Here is an 18,205-nt window from a genome sequence, read left to right on the forward strand (position 1 = left end):
GTAATTATTATTATTAATACCTTTTGATTTTGTAATGAGTCATTGATTTTTTTTTAATGCCCAATTCTGACGATATAGTAAATCTATGATATGTCCAATTCAAGATCTTCGTACAAAGACCTCCATATGCTTAAGCTTGTGTTCTCGAGTCTTTGTCCCCGGGGCAATGGTGCAACGGTAGGACATCCGGATTGTAACTCAGGGACTCGCGGTTCGATCCCTAACTACGGCGTATTTACAGGAATTTTCCTCCAAATGGGGAACGCAATCAAAGGATGCTGGGCATCTGGATTGACCGCCGTATGCGCTTCCCGATTTATCCTGGTGGTCGGTGGGAAACTTCCGTGGGACCGGACCGACCACCCCTAGAGATGTGGCTATTGGGATTATTTTTTTTTTTTATGTTCTCGAGTCTTTAGCTTCTTGGTGCTAAGGCGAACGGGCACTTGAGCTCAAACTCTTGAGTGTTTGGGCAATCAATGAGTACTCGAGCTCTCAAGTTCTTAACTTCTAGATACTTGAGTGCTCAAGCGCTCGACAGCTCATGAACTCAACTTAGCTCAGTAATCTACCACTTGACGCTCGACTACTTTGCTAGCTCCACACTTGACAACTCAACTCAACGTGCCTCAAGCGATTTAGTATGATGATTTGATCTAGAATGGATTTAATGCCCACTATATCAAACAGAAAGAGGACCAATGTAGTTCTTGGGGCATAGTTAAATTAGTTACGACGGAGTAGAATTATCGAAGTGAACAAGAGTCGAATCTTAATGAAGTCGAGATAATACCCTCTTCTGTCATGGTCAACTGTAATTTTTTAATTTACCTCCTCATAGATGATCGTAGGACCGACCGTATAAGACTGCTGGGGTGGCTAATTCTATCTTTTGTTGAACAAGAGAACCAATGTATATGTATAATAATTTTATTTCTATGCAATATATCGATTATAATAATTTTTATTAAAACTTTAATTAAATTGAAATAATCGATCGAAGTAAATTAATTCTGAAATTTGATTCCATTTATTTGAAAGTTTGATTTTTTAAATATCAATTATTTCAATTTAAATCGGTCCAATTTTAATTTTAAAATTTAAAAATTATTAAAAAGACCAAATTGAATTTTATTAAATAATAAAAATAAAAACTATTACAAATTTTAATTTTATATTAAATTTTTATTAAAAATTTTAAATATTTTGTAATTAAAAAATAATAATTCAATTACCGAACAAATTAATTGATTTTGTATTATTTTGGTTTGTTATTTTTGGTCGATTCGATTAGTATAAAAAATTAATTAATTCAGTTTAAATGGTTCGGTTCGATTTTAATTTAAAACTCAATCTTATTCAATATAATAATACTAATAATAATAATTATTTTCATTAATTTTAATTCCATTTGCTATCCTTTTTAAGTAAGTTGCTTAGTTATCAGAAACGATAATATCAGCGAGATTAGTAGCACCTTTTTAATGGTAACCGTCTTTTGTCGGCTAACTTTCTACCATCTATGATATGTCCCATGTAATAAATGTTTTTATTATGTTTATATTATTAAATGTATTTTAAAATGTATAAATTTTACCTACTTAACTTATAAAAAGTTCATTAAAATATAATCATTATTTCATATATATCGATTTCTCTTCTCTTTTTCTTTTCCTTCTTTGTTTGAAAACGCAATCAGTTCATTCATGATAAAGTATTATTATATTTTATACTTATAATAGTGATGCAGTATAAATCTACTATCATATCGTCAAATGATGACAAAACTTTTTTGTCGAATGTGATTGATTCAGTGAAGAATAATATGTGTTAGATAACTCATGGAAAGAGTCCTTAAGACAGTTAAATTAATTACAACGAAGCAGAGTTATTAAAATGAACAATAATCAAATCTCGACAATGCCTTCTTCCATCATTAATCTCATTATCTTATATAGGAACAAAAGAATGACAAAAAATCATATGGCGCCTTCTCAAAGGACTCGAGCTTATGCTCTCGAGTCTATAGCTTTGGGGTGCTGAGGCGGTCGAGCACTTGAGCTCGAACTCTTGAGTGGCCATACAATCAATATAGTACTTGGGCTCTCAAGTTCTTAGCTTCTAGATACTTGAGTGCTCGTCCTCGGGGTATGGTGCCATGGTAAAACATTCAAATTGTCATTCAGACACTTACGGTTCGATCCTCAGCTACGACGTATTTGTAAAATTTTTTTTTCTAAATGAGGAGTGCAATCAAAGGATATTGGGCGTCTGGATTGGCCGCTGTGTACACTTCCCGATTTACCCTGGTGACCGATAGGAAACTTCCGTAAGGTCAGACTAGTCATCATCAGGGATAGTCAATAAGACTAACTGAAATTTATCATTTTTGGATACTAAAGTGCTCAAGCGCTTGACAACTCTTGAACTCGACACTCTACTACTTTGCTAGCTCCACATTTGGCAACTTAACTCAGCGTGCCTCAAACAATTTAGCTTGATGATTTGATTAGCTCGAGATGAGAGCCACATAGGCGTACCCACTACAGTATATATAAAAAAAAAAGAGGGTCAATGTATATGTATAATATTTTTATTTCTATGCATCTATCATACATCTGTTATAATATTTTTTTATTATTCACATCAATTATTTCAATTAACTGAAATAATCGATCGAACTAAATTAATTCCGAAATTTGATTCGATTATGTAGAAGTTCGATTTCTTTTTAAACTATCAATTATTTCAATTTAAATGGGTTGCGATTTTAAATTTTAAAAATAATCAAACGGATCAAATTGATTTTTAATATTATTAAATAATAAAAAAATAAAAACTATTACAATTTTTAATTTTATATTAAGTTTTTATTAAAACTTTTAATATTTTGTAATTAAAAAATAATAATTCAATTATCGAATGAATTAATTGATTTTATATTATTTTGATTTGTTATGTTTGATCGATTAAATTAGTAAAAAAAATTAATTAATTCAATTTAAATAGTTCGGTTCGATTTTAATTTAAAGCTCAATCTTATCCATTATAATAATATTAATAATGATAATTATGATTTTTATTAATTTTAATTCCATTTGTTCCCTTTTTAAGTAAGTTACTTAGTTATCAGGAACGATAATATCAGCGAGATCACTTGCAGCTTGTTTCGAAAAAAATAGGAATATGGAAATCAAATTATTTTTTTATAACCATATTAGAGCTCAGAATTAAGAGCACTTAGTCAAAAAAAGGGAAGAAGTCAAGTTGAGATAATTTAATGATTTTTCTTATTGTTAGTACTTCTCTTTGGATTCCAAATAATCAATTTATTTTTCTTGTTGTTAAACAATCTCGCATCAAGAAATGTTATTGGGCTGCAATAAGTGGGCCTTTCGGCCCAGTAGAGTGTGTGAGTCCGTGTAGCACAACGCCGAGTTCGGAAACGAGCGGATGCGAGGCGTTGGTGAGCTTTTTAATCCCCTCCCTCCTCTCTTCTCTCGCCTCTCGACCCAACGATCGCTCCATCGAGTCGGTCCCAACCCTTGAAATCATCTCCTCCTTCGTGTAGGCGACTGCGCGAACCCCAGAAAACCTACCCCTCGCGTCAAGATCTCCGCCGATCTCCGTCGATTTGTCGGATTCCGATCGATCGCCCCTCGTAAAGCTCTCACCTTTACCTTGCTTTTTTTTGGGGGGGCCTTAGATCGCAGATGCCCGCGGCCGATTCTTGATCGGCGCCGCCGCCTTGCGGCGAGGGAGGTTTTTCTTCTTTGTATGGAAACACGTAGCCGGAAGCGGGCGGAGGCCTCCTCGTCGGCGCCCTCTTCTCAAACCTCACCCGTCACCCGCCGCGCCAAACGCTCCCGCACCGCCGCTGCTTCCTCCCAGGCTCCGCCGGCCCTCTCTACGCGCTCACGCCGTTCCCAGAACCTGCCGTTGTCTCCTCCCTCCTCGTCGTCTGCTGCTGCCGCCACCGCCACTGCCAGTGTTCCTCCCATGGATTCCTCCGCTGGAGATTCCGTCGGTCGTCGCCGCCGCAGCTCTGGCAAGAGTCACCAGTCCTCTGCTGACCGCGATCGGGATGCTGCCGACAGAGGGAAGGAGGCGGGAGCATCCAGGTCGAGAGACAGGGATAGGGACGCCGAGAGGATGTTAGGGTTGAGTTTTGACGGCGGAGGAGCTGATGATGATAACGATGGCGAGGGTGGTCTCGGTATCCTCCATCAGAATCTGACATCGGCTAGCAGCGCCCTTCAGGGGCTTCTTAGGAAATTGGGTGCTGGTCTTGATGATCTCTTGCCGCCGTCTGCCCTGTCGGTCTCTTCCTCACAGCAAAGTGGGCGGCTGAAAAAGATCTTAGCTGGTCTTCGTGCTGATGGCGAGGAGGATAAACAGTTTGAGGCCTTGAATCAGCTCTGCGAAATGCTGTCCATCGGAACTGAGGATTCTCTTGGGTCGATAGCGATGGACTCATTTGTGCCTGTGCTTGTGGGACTTCTTAACCATGAGAGCAACCCCGACATAATGCTACTTGCGGCCAGGGCCCTCACCTACTTGTGTGATGTCCTGCCTTCTTCATGCACTTCTGTTGTTCGATATGGTGCTGTTCCTTGTTTCTGTGCCCGCCTTCTCACTATAGAGTACATGGACCTAGCTGAACAGGTGAGTTTCTATGTTCCATTAGTATATGATTCTACTTGTCTACTGGCTGGACCATAATTTGCATGGAAATATAAGGTAGATACTTTCAATTTGATTGCCCTGGATAACAAAGCATAGGAATGATGCCTAATGTGGTTCTGAAATCTTCATAGACACCCGTCGATTTAATTTTAGTGCTGATGGATTGGTTATGTGACATGTAGCATCTACTTTGTACATCTGTTTTTCTGTGTATTTGGTCTATGTTTAAAGTTTGATCTTCCTTATTAAAATGTTCATGAAGCTTAAACTTTGTAGCATTTCAGCTATATTTTTCCCTTTTTTATACTTTGAAATGTTGGAAACATACAGGTAGGATGAAGAACATGTGCTATGAACCAGATTACCTTTACTGATTACATTTAAGTTTCTTATATATTTTGCAGTCACTGCAAGCTCTGAAGAAGATATCACAAGAACACCCAACAGCTTGCTTACGCGCTGGTGCGCTTATGGCAGTGCTATCTTACCTAGACTTCTTTTCCACAGGAGTTCAGGTAAAATTAAATCCTTTATCTCATACATTGATTAAATTTTTTGTTTAATCACTGCCGGATTGTATTGTTTCTGTTCCATAAAATGTTTGTATTTTCTTACTTCTACATTCTATCTATTTTTATTCTTCTTTCTAGAGAGTGGCTCTCTCCACTGCAGCAAATATGTGCAAGAAACTCCCATCCGATGCAGCTGATTTTGTCATGGAAGCAATTCCATTGTTGACCAACCTTCTTAACTATCATGATGCAAAGGTAAGTTAAATGTTTAATTTGTCATCACGAAAGAAGATAGTGTTGATTCTAGGACTATTACAACTTATTGATGTTTATGTCAAAGGAGTGTAAGGCTTATGTGGTTTGTGTTTTTATTTTTCTTTCAGTTTTCATTTCAGTAAAATAGGCTTAATTGTTTTGGACACCCCCCCCCCCCCCCCCCCCCCCCCCCCCCCCCCCCCCCCCCCCCCCCCCCCCCCCCCCCCCCCCCCCCCCCCCCCCCCCCCCCCCCCCCCCCCCCCACCACCACCACCACCACAGTTTTTTCATTTTGGTAAAATAGATAATATGAGAAATACAGAAATACTATATTCCTCCCTTTTTGACAACGTAGAGAGTTCCAAAAACTTGTTTGGCATATCATTACAGAAGTTACATGGATATACATGTTCTGTGAACTTATTTGGTTGAGAAATGACTAACTTGATAGTCAATTAACATTCAATAAGGATTATTTAGTACCATTATGCATAAACCACAATAAAATGTTATTTATACTACTTCCATCAGCTCTTTATTTGTCATGTTTTACTTCCTTATCTTCTCATAATTCAAGATGTCATTTCAAAAAATTTAACCTACAAAAATCCATTCTCAATATGTTTTTTGTTTCACTTTTTGAATGTTTGTATTTGCTGCTGAATCACTGCTAATTCTGATGGAAGGTTGTAGAACATGCTTCTGTTTGCCTGACAAGAATTGCAGAAGCATTTGTATCATGCCCTGACAAACTAGACGAGTTATGTAATCATGGATTGCTTGCACAAGCAGCAGGACTAATTTCTCTCAGCAATTCAGGAGGACAAGTCTCTCTTAGTACTTCTACATATACGGTAGATATACTGCTTTGAATTACTAATGAAGGCTGTGATTTATGTTTATCTCACTATTATATATACTGTTTATTCAGGGTTTAATCCGTCTCCTTTCAACTTGCGCTAGTGGATCTCCTCTAGCAGCTAAAAGCCTTCTTCTTTTAGGAATTAGTGGTACTCTTAAAGATATTCTTCTGAGTTCTGCACTTGTTTCTGGTTCTTCTGTTTCACCTGCCATGACTAGGCCGCCCGAGCAGGTATCTCTCTTTCTTTCTACCTAACTGAGATCATTGCTATTCAGTGTCTTGAACATGCTAATTCAGTTGACTAGAACAATCTCCTGTTTATTTTACAAAATCAAGTTAGAAAAACATGGCTAGACTGAAGAATATCAGTTACCAAGGCTAACATAATTTCTCCATGTAGGATTATTTGAGTCTCTTTTACTTTTAATATTGTATTGATTAACTTCTGTGTGTAAATTGATCTAAGATCACCATTTTTTTCTTTAATTTTTAAAGCACTTTTGTAATTTTGCCAATCATCTTGATGTTGATTTCCCACTCTTCTGTTGTTAACTTGTATTGGTGAACTATGTAAGGTTGCTAAAGGTTGTTTATGTGCACACTTGGTGTTGGCAGTTAGGTTTAATTTGTGGAAAGTTATTCCTTACTGATACAACGGTAAAGTTGTTGTTGTGTGACTTGGAGGTCACAGGGAAACAACCTCTTGCAAAGCAGGGTAAGAATGGACTGTATTAGTGGGAGCTTCGTGCACTGGACTCCCCTTTAAAGTTATTCCTTACGGGCAAGGGAGCCTTGTGACCTGTGGCTCTAAATTCTGTAATTCTAGATCTGGTATGATTGCATCTTGTTAAAAAATCATAATAAAAGGTGCTTTGAGGAGTTTAAACACGCTGACTTCTTTCAACTTAATTCCAGAGTAGTGCAGCCTGAGAATTGACCATTTATTAATAACAACCAAGATCTAAGTATAGATTCGAAATGATCTAAGCATCACTGTAACAATTCTCTATCTTGATTGAATTTCTTAGTGATTGGATTTTCTTAAAATTGACTTCTCTTTTGAGGAGAAAAGACCTCTGTAGAAGAAGACAGCAGTAAGCCTTGTGACCTGTGGCTCCATATTCTGTAATTCTAGAGCTGGGATAATTGCATCTGGTTTAAAATGCATAATAAAAGTAATCAGTGCTTTGAGGGAGTTCAATTGCACTGACTTCTTTCAACTTAATTCCGGAGTAGCGCAGCCTGAGAATTGACCATTTATTAATAACAACCATGGTCTAAATATAGATTCGAAATGATCTAAGCGTCACTGACTAGTAAGAATTCCCTATCTCGATTGAATTTCTTAGTGATTAGATTTTCTTAAAATTGACTTCTCTTTTGAGGAGAAAAGACCTCTGTAGAAGAAGACAGAAGTAACAATATGTCTTTTGATCTGCTATCCAATTTTGTTGTGACTTTGAATGTGGCCTAAAAGACTTTCAACATACCACATACATGGTAGACTAACAGAATATGTGGTAGAATGCATTTTGGATCTTTCTAACAATTTTATTAGTGCTTCATTATGAAATAACCATTTCATAAACTTAGAAGTACTGACTGGGGATTAAACCCACTACATAACATCATAGCAAACTAATGACATTACTACTTCCCTCAAGCTGAAGCACAAATACTATGTATATCCAGCTTGTTGTAAACTAGAGGAACTCTCACAAGAAGAAGATGAATTAGACATGACAATAATGAAACGAGAAGCATACTACTTCTAAGTCAAAACAAAATTTTGGTTGACCGTGAATATGAAAATCTCTATAAATAGTTGGAGCACGTAGGCGATCAATCGTTTTGTACTTAAACTAACAAGCAGATTGATTTGTCAGAGGCTAAAGAGAGGGTAAAATAAACTAAGATGAAGAGAGAATGTCAAGAATTATGCTTTCTTGAAGCAACAATTACATCAATACACAATAAACTATAGGGAAAAGGCAACACTTGAAAATCCTGGAGGGAAGATGGACACCATAATTTGACCCTTTGCTAGAGTTAGTAGACATTTATGTTTTCTCTGTTCAGATCTTCCTGGAGATGGATAAGCATAGCCTGATCCTTTGTTGGACGTAGCCAAATCAGAACAATAAATTTTTTTATTCAATCTCTTGGTGGCTTTTAGGGGGTACATATGCAACACGTAATCATAACAAAACTGGATGTGTTACAATAGCAAATAATGAAAGCAAGAACAATGCCCAGAAGTGCCAGGACTCCCTCTCTAACAGCATATCCATATTTTGAGCTATGAATAAGCTGCTGGACTTGGTGGAGGAGGACATTGGCTCAGGATTTCGTCTTCTTGCACATTGGAAGTAGAATGAAGCCCATTTTTCTACAAGGATATTTGGATGTTCCAAGAATTTCTAACTTTAGGTGTTCCAAGAATTTCTATGTGGTGTAGGCCTATGTTAAATTTTTTCAGAAAGTTCAGTAAATTAGTCTACAAAAGTTAGCTATGACTAGTATAACTTTAGGGAGAACATATTGTTCACTATTTTCTACTGTTTGCTTTGGTTATCTTTGGAGTCTCCAAGTATTCAAATGTACACTTGCAAAAACAGTGGATTTTTTTGCTCTGTTTTCAAAGAGCCCTAGGCCCTATTGCTTTCTTACGGGCCTTTATTAGTAGCTTTCATCTTTTTTCATAAGTGATCACCTAGTATTGCAATGGTGATGTTGTATCTTTTCTTTCAGCACATGTCATTAACCCTTGGTTTGGATTTCTTTCCACCCTTGTTCTCCATTCTAAGGCCTCTATACTAGACATTTTGGATATTAACTTAATCTAGTCAAATCATTTAGGTTTATGCAACAGTGAACCTTGTAGATGAACTTCTGCCTTCCTTGCCCATTGGAACAGTTTCTTTGCCAATGCTCTCTAATGTACTTGTGAAAGGAACAACTACCAAAAATTCTCTTGCTAGCACTTCTAACAAGCATGATGGATCTAGTGAAACTACTACAGAAGTATCAGCTCATGGGAAATTATTGCAAGAGCAACCTGAACTTCTGCAGCAATTTGGAATGGATCTGCTTCCTGTTATCATACAAGTACTGCCATTTTTTTTTGTTGTTCGAACAATTTTTTAGAATCTTTTTTTGTTTCTCACACTTCCAACTGTTGTTGTTCAGGTGTATTCTTCCAGTATAAGCGGTCCTGTTCGTCATAAATGTTTGTCTATTATTGCAAAGTTGATGTATTTCAACTCAGCGGATATGATCCAGACATTGCTTACTGTTGCAAACATATCTAGGTATAACTGTTCTTAAATACATTATGATTAAATGTGAATATTGTATCTACCTGTAACTTTGAAGGTTTTCTCAAATATAGCCTAACCTTTAATTTTCTAAATAGTTGTACATACACTTTTCATCTTGTTTCAATCATCGCCAAAAGTTGAATGACACTTTAATTTTCCTTCCCTGTCATGTGACAATAGAAGATCACTTGGCAGTCTGTCATCTTAAGTTAGAATATGTATCTTCTTCTCAAATATAGCTCAGCCTTTGATTTTCTAAATTTCTGTACATATATACCTCTCATCATGTTTCAATTATGGCTAAAATCTGAATTTCTCCTTAATTCTGCTAAATTGTCATGTGAAGATTATTCACAATACGCAAGCAGATGGCTTAGCTATCAAATCCTCTTAAGTTAGAATATGTGTGACATTTGTAGTGCAACTTCCAATCCCCACATGTCATGCCACATCTAGATAACTTATACATATTAGTGCAAGGTGTGGAACACTATCCATTTGCCATTTGCTTACAATGAAATACCACATGGCAAGTCCACATTGACAAAATTAAGGTAACAGGAGAACTTTTGGCCATAATATTTAAGGCACTAGTAACTTAACTTTTTTTTTCTAAAGTGTCATGCCACAGCGTAAGTCCGCAAGCAAAGTAGGTGCACACTGAACAATATTTTTCTATAATTGGAATAAGATGGTAAGTATATTTATCCAATCGAAATAATATGAAGGTTATATGTTTAATTGGATCTTGAAAATTCACAATTATATTAAGTGGCCACCTCTTATGATGTATCCTTAAACATTCTTTGTTAACAATTTTTTCATATTTGCTAACTTGGCTTGAAAGTATAATAAATTTCATTGTACTCAATTGCAGTTTTATAGCTGGCATTTTAGCTTGTAAAGATCCACAACTGTTGATTCCTGCTCTTCAGATTGCAGAGATTCTTATGGATAAGCTCCCTGGAACATTTTCCAAGATGTTTGTGAGGGAGGGGGTTGTTCATGCTGTTGATGCACTAATACTTTTAGAATCTTCAAGTGGTGTTCCTTCTCTTCCGCCAATCTCTGAAAAGGACAGTGATCCTTCTCCTGGAATACCTTGGCGTTCTCGTCGTAATCAACGACGAAATGGTGCTTCCAACACGGAAAATATCTCACCCTATGACTCAAAAGGATCTATACCAGAAGTTTCTAATTCTCCAACTACAGGCGAAGCACCATTGGCAAATTTAAATTTTCGTTCAACAGTTAGTTCCCTCGCCAAGGCTTTCAAAGATAAGTATTTTCCAGCAGATGCAGATGCAACTGAAGCTGGATTCACAGAAGATCTCATTCATCTGAAAAATCTTTGCTCTAAGTTAAATACCATTGTTGAAAATGCAAAGAAAAAAACTAAAGGTAAAGCTAAAGCCTCTGGGGTGTACTCCTTTGATTTATCTGCTAGTAATGAGGAACAACTAAATGAAGTGATAACAGAGATGCTGTTTGAACTTCAAAAAGGTGATGGTGTATCCACGTTTGAGTTTATTGGTAGTGGGGTTGTTTTGGCATTGTTAGACTATTTTACTTGTGGGACATTTGGGAAAGAGAAAGTTTCTGAAGCCAATTTGCCAAAGTTTCGGCAACAAGCTCTCCGAAGGTACAAATATTTTGTTGCAACTGCTCTTCCTTTGGAACCCAAGGATGGTGGCAAAATTTCAATGAGCATTTTGGTCCAAAAGCTTCAAAATGCTTTATCTTCTTTAGAACATTTTCCAGTTGCAATAAGCCCATTGGCTAGGTCTAGTTATGGAAGTGCTCGCTTCTCCTCTGGTTTAGGGGCCTTATGTCATCCTTTTAAGCTGCGTTTATGCCGTGCACAAGGTGAAAAATCTCTTCGTGATTATTCATCAAACGTTGTGCTTATTGATCCACTAGCTAGTCTCGCTGCTGTTGAAGACTTCCTCTGGCCAAGAGTTCAGCGAAGTGACTCAGCACACAAGTCATCTTCATCAGCTGGAAATTCTGATCCTGTAGCTGCTGTTACTTCTGGATCTGCTGCTCCAACACCATCAACTCCTGGACACCGTCCTTCAACCAGGTCTAGATCATCAGTTACTATTGGAGTTCCAGCTAAAAAAGATGTTTCAGAAGTAAGTGCAAGTTCTTCTAAAGGGAAGGGTAAAGCTGTTGTGAAATGTACTGCAGATGAATCAAGAGGACCACAAACAAGAAATGCTGCCCGCAGAAGAGCTGCTTCAGACAAAGACACAGAAATAAAAACTTCACACAGCGAGTCTACCTCTGAGGTCTGTGCATTCTATCAGAAGTTACAATTTTTTTTAGGGGACCTCACTTGGGGCAATTCACAATAGATAGCTAACATTTTTTACTCCTAAGCATAATCCCACACTAGACAAAGAGACATAAATGTTAAAGGCAATTTTTTTTTATTCTTGAGTTTCTTTAGTTTAATACAAATCTCAAATCAAATACATCAGCATTTATGACCATGCAAGGGTAAACCCGTAACACAGGCATATAACTCTCTTAAAGTAGAAATGGCAAATGGTGGAGAAATGAAAGAAACATACGAGGATTTAGTAAATAATACCAGAATTTTGACCACGTGCACAAACCTTGTCCAACTCTATCATTGCTGATCCGAAAGAAAAAAAATCAGCGATTCTAATCTCTGATACATGGAGTTTAGGTAACTGGTCCTGTTCCCCACCTCCAGAACAACAGAAAATAGAGATTAGGAAGCCATTGGGAAGGGGGTGTTGTGTGGTGGAGGCTGGTGAGCTGGGTTTGCACAACGGTGTAAGGGAGCGGCATAGAGAATCTCATACAAACATATGAGGAAGAATTGTGATGGTAGGACTGCTCGGAAGGAGAAGTACAATTAAGAGCTTGCAGGAGAGAAGTGCTATCGTGAAGCTGGCTTGTAGGGAGATGGGATCGTGATTGGAAGCTCACGGAAATGGGATTGTGATTGTGGTTGCTTGTCGAGATGAGAAAACAATCAGGATGAGGAGAGGTTGGCTCATGGGGGAGATATGGAGACGGTACTGGGAACAAAATAAGGGTTAAAACCACCCTAATTTATCCCTTCAAACCAAATGCAACCAGCTGGTCCTGAACTCAACCAAATAGCCATAGGGCAGTTGCTTATATATGATATTTGTTTAGTGCCAAGTCTAATCCAGTTCACTCTGGTCCTTTCATGAAGGTTGTTGTTTTTGTTGCTTTATGTAATTGTCAATAGAGCTATGGAAGGAGGGACCCTCTGGAAGAATCACACCGGTGGAGATGAAAACATGAAGGTAGGAGAGCTAAGAGCCAGGACTGTGAACAACAATGATAAATGGAAGGAGCTATGCTAAATTACTTCCGGAGCAGAGCCAGGAATGGAGTTTGATCCTTGAGTAGCTGCTTCAAAAAGAGTCTGCTTTTCTAGAACTGACACCATTCCCTGTTCATTAAACCTGACCCATCTGAGCTCAATTTGTACCCTCAATTAAGCCCAAATTGAACTCTACCTTGAAGCTTCCCTTGCAGCCTGAAAAATTTCAAATTCTTCCCAAAAGGTCCTGCAAAACCTAATTTGATGTGAATCATCCCTATCAACCAAAAAGGCGATTAGTTTTAGTTATGGCAAGAGTTAAGATTGTTAATATCTTTCTTATTTGTATATTCATGGATCATCCTGATTTGTTGTTCTACTATCTATATGCATAAACAACATGGAATTTAAATTTAATCAGGTAGTAACTGGCGGGTTTAGAATGCATCCTTCAATTTTCTGCATGCAATTACTTTCTTGTGCCTGATTAGTGTTTAGTTTAGACTTGTCAGTGCACTTTATCTATTCCATGACTGCCAGTTTGGCATTAAAAATCTGTGTAAAATAAATGAATTGTTAAATGTACTAAAATTTTTGGCAAAAATAGCATCTTTGATGAGATGTGTTATGAATCACGGTACCAATTACTTTAGTGGTTGCTTAACTAATTGCTTGCTTTTGATATTTATGTTCTTCAATCTTATGATTATTACTATTTTTGTTCCAATTCTTTGTAGTGTTTCTTTTTTTTTCACTGCTTTAGTTACTTCCCCCCCTCCAATTCTAGCTAAATATTTTTTTAAAAATAAAAATTAGCAGTGGTTTATGCAGGATGAGTTGGACATGTCTCCTGTTGAGATGGATGACACACTTATGCTTGTAGATGATGACATCTCTGATGAGGAAGATGATCATGAAGAGGTGCTAAAATATTTCTATTTTACCTTTTTATGAATAAATTTGCCTCATTTCTACTGATTGAAGTCTATGTTTTTGTATGCTTTGACGTAGCAAACTTCAAGATAAAGAATTGAAGTTGTCATATTCTGAAGAGAATATTTGTTGATTTCTATGTAGTACTTTCATGTCTTATTATTTAGTTGAATTATAATGGTGTTAGAAATTGTTACTCTTTCAGGTATTGAGAGATGATTCTCTTCCTGTTTGTATACCTGAGAAGGTACATGATGTCAAGCTTGGTGATGCCTCTGATGAAGGTGCAGCTGATTGTTCAGCAACTGATAATCAAGTAAAAACTATATCCACCTTGAATGACAGGTCTACCACAGAAAGAGCCACAGAATCTTCTGAGTTCCGAAGAGGAAGTGTGTTTGGTTCAAGGGGAGCAATGTCATTCGCTGCAGCTGCAATGGCAGGGCTTGCTTCGATAGGTGGAAGAGGTATAAGAGTTGGCAGAGATTATCGTGGACTTGCCTCGGGTAGTAGTTCAAGTGACCATCAGAACAAGCTGATATTCACAGTTGGGGGAAAGCAGCTTAGCAAGCACCTGACTATTTATCAAGCTTTCCAGCGCCAACTTAATCAGGATGAGGAGGACGACGAGAAGCTCAACGGATCTGAATTCCCTAGTGATGACAATAGCTTCTGGAGTGATATATTTATGATAACTTACCAGAAAGCTGATGGGCAGGCTGACAAGACTTCACAAGGATGTTCAAATTCTTCGAAGTCATTAAAACCTGCATCTACTTCTGATTTTGTTAGTCACAAAAAATTTCAAGGAATGTCTCTTCTTGATAGCATCTTGCAAGGGGAGCTTCCTTGTGATCTTGAAAAAAACAATCCCACATATAATGTATTAGCATTATTGCGTGTCCTGGATAGCTTAAATCAGTTGTCAACCCGTCTGAGAACCCAGGCCATTACTGATGATTTTGCTGAAGGAAAGATTTCTAATTTGGATGAAATTTATAGAATTGGTCCAAAGGTATTACCTGAGGAGTTTGTGAATAGAAAGTTGACTCCAAAGCTTGCTCGGCAAATGCAGGATGCTCTTGCCCTTTGTAGTGGAAGCCTTCCTCCATGGTGCTACCAGTTGACAAAAGCATGTCCTTTCCTTTTTCCATTTGACACCAGGAGGCAATATTTCTATTCAACAGCTTTTGGCCTTTCTCGAGCATTGCATCGTCTTCAGCAACAACAGAATTCTGATAATCAGAATTCAACTAGTGAAAGAGAGGTTCGAGTTGGCAGACTGCAAAGACAAAAGGTTCGCATAGCCAGAAACCGTATCTTGGACTCTGCTGTAAAGGTTATGACAATGTATGCAAGTCAAAAAGCTGTCCTTGAAGTAGAATATTTTGGCGAGGTAGGCACTGGACTGGGTCCGACATTGGAATTCTATACCCTTTTAAGTCATGATTTGCAAAAGGTTGAATTGGGTTTATGGAGGACCAACACTACATCAGAGAGTGCTGCAATGCTAATTGATGTAAATGGAACGGATAGTAGAGAGAATGATGATAGTTTACAAGAAAAGAAAGCAGTCAATGATTTGCCCGTTGGAAGACAGGATATCGTACAATCTCCTCTTGGTTTATTCCCTCGTCCTTGGCCTCCTGGCGCAGATGCTTCAGATGGAAGTCAGTTTTCAAAGGTTATAGAGTATTTTCGTTTGGTTGGTCAGACTATGGCAAAAGCTCTACAAGATGGCCGACTTCTGGATTTGCCGCTTTCAATGGCATTCTACAAGCTTGTATTGGGCCAAGTAAGTCACTACACTGAACCTCATATGCCAGTTATATTATATGCATATCACCCATTTGTTGTTTAAGATGAACTTTTTAACACAGGAGCTTGAATTGCATGACATTCTCTTATTTGATGCTGAGTTTGGAAAGATATTGCAAGAATTGCAAGCCCTTGTACTCCGCAAGCAATTTCTGGATTCAAATACTGGTAATAATCAAATGGCAATTGCAGATTTACATTTCCAGGGTGCCTCAATTGAAGATCTGTGCTTAAATTTCACCCTTCCTGGTTATCCTGAATATATTCTTAAAGATGGAGGGGAAAATATCATGGTATAAACTAGAAGAATTCGGTTAATTTGTTCCCTCTTTCAATGTTGGTGCCATCTGATGAAATGTTAATCACTGTTGCTTTTAGGTTGATGTTAACAACTTGGAAGAGTATGTTAGTTTAGTAGTTGATGCAACTATTAAGACAGGCATTATGAGACAGATTGAGGCGTTTAGAACCGGTTTCAATCAGGTAATAGCTTCTGAATGCTCATTTCTTCTGTGTTCTTTTCGATTTTAATTCACTGGTAGGTCTTTACCTGATCAAGGTGGTTGAACAAGATAAGATCCTCCCTAAATATAGTGAGTGGTTCAAAGATCGTACCATCTGATAAAATTGTCAGACTATAAGATCCATACTTAGATTTTTTTTTTTGTGGAAATTATGGCATTTATGATTTAATTAACATTGTCATTATAATATCAAAAAGCATGATTATTCATATAATGAATAGATGAACAATGCAACATAATTATTAATGTGTTGTATTTTATTATATTTGGCATTAATTTTCAATATCTAGATTATCATTATCATGACAAACCTTTTCACTATTGTGATCTCATGAGGTATAATGAAAATATTTTGGCAAAAATCAAAGGGGCACCCTATTTTATCAAAAATATCAAAAGGGTGCCCCCTTTTGAAAATTATTAATTTTATATATCACTTGGATCTTTTTCTACAGTTGATAGTGCTACATAATTCTCTCATTCTATGCTAGAAACAGATATTTTTTCATATTTTTTATGCATGGCTGTAGACACAAAAGGATGGTTAGAGTAATAATGCCATATATGTTCCATCATGGTGGATTACCATCATGAATTTAAGATGTCAAATTTTGTTAAGTAGCTGCTTCCCTAATAACACTTTGGCCCTATTTTTTCAGGTCTTTGACACTTTCTCTTTACAAATATTTTCTCCACATGAACTTGACATCCTAATCTGCGGTCGTATAGAACTGTGGCAGGTAACTTATCCTTGTATAGCAAGTAGACGGTTAAGTTTGATGTTTTCTCCAAATTGCTAGGAATTAATGGAATACTAACTGTGCATGCTGCAGCCTGACACTCTAGTTGATAATATAAAGTTTGACCATGGGTACACTGCCAAAAGTCCTGCAATTATTAATGTAAGTTCAATTGTGACTGCTTTTCTTATAGTTGTTTCTTTTTGCTATTGTTTTTATTTATATTTTGAATTCTTATTTCATGCAGTTACTTGAGATAATGGGCGAATTCACAGCAGAGCAGCAGCATGCTTTTTGCCAATTTGTAACTGGTGCTCCAAGGCTTCCATCTGGTGGTTTAGCTGCATTAAATCCAAAACTGACCATAGTTAGGAAGGTAATTCTAAATCTTCACAAACATGTTGAGATAAAACCTTTGGGCATACGACGGATCTAAACTTGCTGCTTCTTTGCTGTGTTTCATCGATGCCAGCTTTCTTCAGCCGCAGTTAACCCTACGTCTAACGAGAATGGGGTCTCTGAATCGGTGGATGATGACTTGCCTAGTGTTATGACCTGTGCAAATTACCTTAAACTCCCACCCTACTCAACTAAGGTTTGTTTTCGTAGTAAATTTAATTTCAAACTGCTGAATACTCGTTACCTTTGTTTCCTGATGGAATCCTTTTGCAGGAAATTATGCACAGAAGAATCCTTTACGCCATCAGTGAAGGCCAGGGTTCCTTTGATCTCTCATGAGCTTGAAACAGACCAATCAACAAAAGATTCGGCATCATTGTGTCGGTTGCGGATTTTGGTGGATCTCGCTAATGCTAGAGGATTTATTATCAGGCCGAATCAATTATATCTTTGTTTTGTATATTCTCATCTATAGATGTAATTATCTGACTATGCCTCTTTCTTTAGTGACGACACCGTTTCTGTTTTCCAGAAAATGCAAGTTTTTCACAGCTATTAACTGATTCAACGCTTCAAGAATGACTGCAGCTTATATGTGGAAATAAAGGGGTTTGTTCTCCCTTTACATGGTGTGAAATCGGCTATATTCAAAAGTTATCGAGGCAACTTATACATTTGTGTTTATTCACTGGTAAGTGTAGTGTTTTTGCCTGTACGTACAGTTAATTTTAGTGTTGGTCTCCTAAACATGCTTCTTCTAAACATTTTGTTAACGTAAAACACTCGATCAGAGCTAATCTAGAAGTGTGAACAAGGTGGGGACTATTC

The 18,205-nt window shown here is 37.4% G+C and overlaps 1 protein-coding gene across 1 annotated transcript; it reads left to right on the forward strand.

Annotated features, from left to right (window-relative positions):
• The first annotated feature begins 3,526 nt into the window (after positions 1–3,526).
• LOC141814345 (E3 ubiquitin-protein ligase UPL3-like) lies at positions 3,527–18,061 on the forward strand. Its single transcript, XM_074702290.1, has 17 exons — positions 3,527–4,665; positions 5,091–5,201; positions 5,337–5,453; positions 6,140–6,307; positions 6,385–6,546; positions 9,175–9,423; positions 9,505–9,626; positions 10,513–11,926; positions 13,795–13,884; positions 14,102–15,691; positions 15,777–16,007; positions 16,093–16,197; positions 16,898–16,978; positions 17,072–17,140; positions 17,226–17,354; positions 17,451–17,573; positions 17,651–18,061. Exons 1-17 carry the CDS (start codon positions 3,778–3,780, stop codon positions 17,714–17,716), a joined length of 5,715 nt encoding a protein of 1,904 aa, XP_074558391.1. The 5' UTR covers positions 3,527–3,777; the 3' UTR covers positions 17,717–18,061.
• Positions 18,062–18,205: the final 144 nt, after the last annotated feature.

The sequence above is a fragment of the Curcuma longa genome, chromosome 21, assembly GCF_044706935.1.
Source record: "Curcuma longa cultivar G26 ecotype Majalengka, Jawa Barat chromosome 21, ITB_CL_G26_1.1, whole genome shotgun sequence".
In the NCBI taxonomy this organism is placed as follows: domain Eukaryota; kingdom Viridiplantae; phylum Streptophyta; class Magnoliopsida; order Zingiberales; family Zingiberaceae; genus Curcuma; species Curcuma longa.

What these genes read in the sequence shown, in the direction of transcription:
- LOC141814345 (XM_074702290.1), top strand. Translation starts at nt 3,778, where the DNA reads ATGGAAACACGTAGCCGGAAGCGGGCGGAGGCCTCCTCGTCGGCGCCC. An exon ending in ACATGGACCTAGCTGAACAG is followed by an intron (nt 4,666 to 5,090) that starts GTGAGTTTCTAT and finishes TATATTTTGCAG; the next exon opens with TCACTGCAAGCTCTGAAGAA. An exon ending in TGCTTCCTGTTATCATACAA is followed by an intron (nt 9,424 to 9,504) that starts GTACTGCCATTT and finishes GTTGTTGTTCAG; the next exon opens with GTGTATTCTTCCAGTATAAG.